Genomic DNA, 5,508 nt, shown 5'->3' on the forward strand with positions numbered 1-5,508 from the left:
TGTTGACCAGGATGGTCTCGATCTCTTGACCTCGTGATCCACCCACCTCGGCCTCCCAAAGTGCTGGGATTACAGGCTTGAGCCACCGAAAATTTTTTTTAATTAACTGGGCGCAATGGTACGTGCCTGTAATCCCAGCTACTCAGCGGTGGGAGGATCACTGGAGCCCAGGAGGTCTAAGGTTCAGTGAACTGAGATCATGCCCCTGCATTGTAGCCTGGGCAATAGAGCAAGACCCTGTGCCAAAAGTAATGGTTAATAAAAAATAAAAATAAAAAACACCCAAAACACACAGCTACCATGGCTTTGAGGGTGCAGGCTGGTCAGGATACTTTTCCAGTGCCGGATGTGAGCTTTCTCTTTCTTCCTTCTTTAAATTAGGGGTCGCTGTGATGAGACTCAACAACCCCCCAGTGAACAGGCTCAGCCTGGAATTTCTGACAGAGCTGGTCATCAGCCTGGAGAAGCTGGAGAATGACAAGAGCTTCCGCGGTGTCATCATGACCTCGGTAGGTGCCACTTCAGCTCCCCAACCCCGTGTGAGCTCTTGGCCCCAGTTCTCTGATCGGAGCACAGGCCTGTTGCAGGTGGGAAGAGGCAGAGCCTGCCCACGTGTGGTGAGGGACGGCCCAGCAGCCCCACCAACCTGGACTCCAGGTGCCTCCATAGGAGGCTTCCAGCAGGGACCCAAACTCACGGGCCTCAAGCAGATCATTCCTGACAGTGAAGGCGGACCAGCCTTGGAGACAGCCTTCCCGGCCCAGGCATCGTCCAGGCGGGCACTGGGGAGAGCTACGGGGAGCGGGTGAGGGGAGCCATGCGTCTGTGGGGTCCTTGGGTGCTCCCCACTAGTGTGACCTGGGTGCCCCAAGCCAGTCCCGCGAACAGTGCCCATGCTGTCTGGTCCTCTGTAGGCTGGTCTTTAGACCGAGTTCTCAGAGGGGTGAACCTCCTTGGTCTAAGCTCCTGTGCAGGGGACTCTGGGCGTCGCCTAAGTGCTGGCAAACACGAGGTGTGGCATCTGTGGGAACAGCTTCATTACCAAGGTCACGGAGGGGCAATAAGCAGGGAGGGTCTTTTCAGGCCCCGGAGGATGGGAACCCTGAGGGGACGTGGACCATGGTAGAAGTGGGGGGAGTGAGGCATCCTTGGAGGCTTGGGTGGCTTTACAGGGCCTGGCCTGGAACTCCTGACCTCAAGTGATCCACCTGCCTCAGCCTCCCCAAGTGCAGGGATTATAGGCATGAGCCACCGCATCTGGCCTTACGTATTTATTGAGATGGAATCTCCCTCTGATGCCCAGGCTGGAGTGCAGTGACGTGATCTTGGCTTACTGCAACCTCCGCCTCCTGGGTTCAGATGATTCTTGAATGTTGAAGAATTTTAAAATTTTTAAGTTTCTGGTAGAGACAGTATCTCACTGTGTTGCCCAAGTTGGTCTTGAACTCCTGGGCTCAAGCACTCCTCCCATCTCAGCCTCCCAGTTTGCTAGGATTACAGGAGTGAGCAGTTGTACTTTGTCAATTTTTTTTGCTCAGTTTTTACTTTTTTGTACAGATGGGGTCTTGCTATGTTGCCCAGGCTTGTCTGGAGCTCCTGGCCTCAAGCAGTCCCCCCATCTTGACCTCCCAAAACTCTGGGATTACAAGCATGAGCCACTAGCCGGGCCTGGGTCTTGAGTGAGAGAAGTAGAATGCATTTTGCAGAAATGGACCGGCTTACCCGTTCTGCACGGCACCAGCTCATGTCATCTGAGAACGGCGGAGCCGTGTTGCAGACCCGCGCTGCTCCTGGCTTTTTCACATGACCTAGGGATCCATGTGGAGGGCATCCCATCTGTCCCTGCCCCTCCTCCTCACACACATTAGGTGGTTGTTGTCCTCCTTCCTGCGTACAGTGTGGGGTAAACATCCGCCCAGCTCTGCTTGTAAGTCAGGGTGAGCTGGGTCCAGCTGCAGGAACAAGTCCACTCACAGCTTCAGGAGGAGAATGTGCTGTGCTGAGGGGAAGGCGCCTTTGTCGTTTGCTCAGGGGGCGGTGACCATGCAGGGGCCCCTGGGTGGATTTTGCACTCCTCACAGCCTGCATCCCTGGCCAGCAGCCCTGACTGGGTGTCCCAGGCTCCTTTGCTGGCACCCGCTACTCTAGCCATGGGAGGGTCCTTTCCCCCTGTGCTCACCCCTCGCCCTTTCTTGGTAGCTGCTAAAGAACCCACACCTTGCAGGTAATTCTCCCACCCTGCTGGTCCACATGGGATTCCACGGCTTGCTTGGCCCTTTGTGGGTGAATGATTGAGAACGTGCACCCCCTCTGGACTCTCAGGAGTCTTCACCGCACCTCTAGGTTCCTCTGCCCGAGCCGCGCGTGCAGAGCCAGAGGGCCGGCGCACTCGTGTCCCCGGGGCGGTGCCTGACCCTGCTTGTCGTCTCCTGTCCAGCTTGAACTGGGAGAGGGAAGAATGTTCTGGGAAGCACAGGGAAACCAGGCCCTGCAGAGGCCTAAGCCAAGTCCCTAGACCACCCAGTCCTGGCTCCGTGGGGGCAGCAACCACCACCCTGAGCATGACCTGGCCCTGCTGTGCCTTGGGCACCTGGGCTTCTGGCCCTGCTGCTGTGAGGCCAGCTGGACTTTGACAGGCATTGCTCCGGGCTCCCCTGCAGGACTGCCCCGGTGTGTTCTCGGCTGGCCTGGACCTGAAGGAGATGTGTGGGAGGAGCCCCGCCCACTACGCCGAGTACTGGAAGGCCGTGCAGGAGCTGTGGCTGCGGTTCTACCAGTCCAGCCTGGTGCTAGTCACTGCCATCAACGTGAGTGTCCCCACTCCCAGGTGGCCTTGCTGGCTCTCCTGGGCCAGCCCCAGGGGACGGAACTGACACTGTCCTGCCCTCTACAGTGAGGGATACCCTTTGTCCTAGGGGAAAGGATCAGTGGGGGAAACCCTGAGGCGTGCACAGGTGAGTGCACCATTGCAGACCGCATGGCGTGTTGAAAAGGGGAAGGTGGGCCTCAGGTGAGGGGCCTGGCCTGGGTCAGACAAATCCCAGAAAAGAGCCAGGGGGTGGGGACCAGGGCCTGGGGTTGACACCAGCCCAGGTGGAAGCTGTGCGGGTAAGTGGTTGATCGCACCCACATTTTGGAAACATCACTCCATCCCTTCCAGGGGGAAGGCGGGGGAGGCTGAGAACAATGTGGGGGCTCAACCTCGGGAACCAGGGTGTCCTTCAGGGTGGCTGTGACAAGCTGGGTGTGGGTGGAGCCTGGCGGAGGTGAGGGCTGGTGTGAGAGGAGGCCTAGAGGGTGCTGCAGACAGATGTGAGGTCCCATGTGGGGCAGTGGGTGTCTGCAGTGACAGCAGGGTGAGTGTGGGGTTCCCAGGACATCCTGGTGGTGCTGGCTGCTGGGGATGGTAACGGGACCCCCTCGGGGCATGACAGCTGTGGCTAAATGCTTGTGTGGCATTTTAGCATTGAGTAAAACCTCTGAGAGGACAAGCAACTTGCTCCCCTAACTGAAAGGTTTTAAAAAGTGATTTTTCTGGCCGGGCGCGGTGGCTCACGCCTGTAATCCCAGCACTTTGGGAGGCCGAGGGGGGTGGATCACGAGGTCAAGAGATTGAGACCATCCTGGCCAACATGGTGAAACCCCGTCTCTACTAAAAATACAAAAATTAGCCGGGTGTTTGGCATGCACCTGTAGTCCCAGCTACTCGGGAGGCTGAGGCGGAAGAATTGCTTGAACCCGGGAGGTGGTGGAGGTTGCAGTAAGCCGAGACTGTGCCACTGCGCTCCAACCTGGCGACAGAGCAAGACTCCGTATCAAAAAAAAAAAAAAAAAAAAAAAGTGATTTTTCTGTCCCCTAAGAGCTAATGACCCTTGGCTGAGGATGAGCCTCAGACCCTCCTTGTGAAGCCCTAAACGGCCAGTTCCTTCCCCATCCGTTTCCAAGTGCACACCTAGCCCAGACTGTGTTTCTGCAGGGCCCTAGGGGGGTAGAGACGCCCCAAGGGCACAGTCCTCCTTGGCATCCTTGGACTCGCCCCTCTGGAACGCAGTTGGAACCAGCAGCACCTAAGAGCCCCATCTCGCCTCTCCCTGTAGGGAGCCTGCCCCGCCGGAGGCTGCCTGATAGCCCTGACCTCTGACCACCGCGTCCTGGCGGACAACCCCAAGTACAGCATAGGACTCAATGAGACCCTGCTGGGCATTGTTGCCCCTTTCTGGTAAGGCCCTGGGCTGCAGCCACATGCCACACTTGATGTGGAAGGGACAGACACACCTGGGAGCCTGGGGCCACTGGTGAGCGGGTGCCTGCATTCCAGGTTCAAAGACACCCTGGTGAACACCATCGGGCACCGGGCAGCAGAGCGCGCCCTGCAGCTGGGGCTGCTCTTCCCGCCGGCGCAGGCCCTGCAGGTGGGCATAGTGGACCAGGTGGTGCCGGAGGAGCAGGTGCAGAGCGTGGCGCTGTCGGCGATAGCCCAGTGGATGGCCATTCCAGGTGAGGCGCAGGGCGTGGTGAGCGCCCAGTGATGCTGGGGAGACCAGAAGGCTCTCCATGCAAAGGTTCTCTGTGGATGTCATGCCTGCAGGGGACTGTCTGTAATCGCAGTGTGTGGGTGTCAGGAGACTGCTGTAACAATGCAGCACAGACCGGCTGGCCCAGACACACAGGTTGATGCCATGGTGCTGGAGACCAGAGGTGCAAAATCAGGGTGTGGGCAGGGCTGCACTCCCTCCCCAGGTTCCAGGGAAGGCCCCATCCTGCCCCGGCCTGCTTCTGCTGGCTCCAGGCCTTCAGCGCTCATGGACGCCTCGCTCTAGTCTCTGCCTCCATCCTTATGTGGCTTTCTCTGGATCTCGAATCTCTCTCTCCCTTCTCAGGACACCTGTTGTGTGATTTAGGACCTACCCACAATCCAAGATGATCCCAACTTAACTACATCTGCAGAGACGCTTTCCAAATAAGGTCCCACTTCCAGGTTCCAGAGCAGTGCTTAGGACTTGGACCTGTCTTTTGGGGTACACTTTTCAACCTACTACAAAGACAATTGTCCATTTCATAGAAATAGGGCTGGCCATATCAGCAACGGTATAGACCCGGGCCCAGCATGCTGTCTCTAGAGGGCCAGGTGGCTTGAGGGCTCTGTAGGTAAGACCTTTGTAGCAGAAAGCAGCCACAGGGGAGACGTAAACTGACGGGTGTAGCTGTGTTCTCACAAAGCTTTATGGACAATGGGCCAGGCACGGTGGTTCACACTATAATTCCAGCATTTTGGGAGGCTGAGGTGGGCAGATCACTTGAGGTCAGGAGTTCAAGACTATCCTGGCCAACACAGTAAAACCTCGTCTCAACTAAAAATACAAAAATCAGTGGGCATGGTGGCACGTGCCTGTAATCCCAACTACTAGGGAGGCTGAGGCAGGAGACTCACTTGAACTTGGGAGGTGGAGGTTGCAGTGAACCAAGATTGTGCCACTGCACTCCAGCCTGGGTGACAGAGTGAGACT

General features: G+C 57.3%; 1 protein-coding gene across 2 annotated transcripts in view; it reads left to right on the forward strand.

Annotated features, from left to right (window-relative positions):
- ECI1 (enoyl-CoA delta isomerase 1) overlaps positions 1 to 5,508 on the forward strand; it is an 11,699-nt gene that overhangs the window by 3,390 nt on the left and 2,801 nt on the right. For both annotated transcript variants that reach the window (XM_017511013.2, XM_037732295.1), the window contains exons 3-6: positions 382 to 509; positions 2,661 to 2,807; positions 4,099 to 4,220; positions 4,320 to 4,498. In XM_017511013.2, coding sequence (XP_017366502.1) covers positions 382 to 509; positions 2,661 to 2,807; positions 4,099 to 4,220; positions 4,320 to 4,498 — 576 coding nt within the window. The remainder of the gene's footprint in view (positions 1 to 381; positions 510 to 2,660; positions 2,808 to 4,098; positions 4,221 to 4,319; positions 4,499 to 5,508) is intronic.

This window comes from Cebus imitator, unplaced genomic scaffold (assembly GCF_001604975.1).
Source record: "Cebus imitator isolate Cc_AM_T3 unplaced genomic scaffold, Cebus_imitator-1.0 Scaffold444, whole genome shotgun sequence".
Taxonomy (NCBI): domain Eukaryota; kingdom Metazoa; phylum Chordata; class Mammalia; order Primates; family Cebidae; genus Cebus; species Cebus imitator.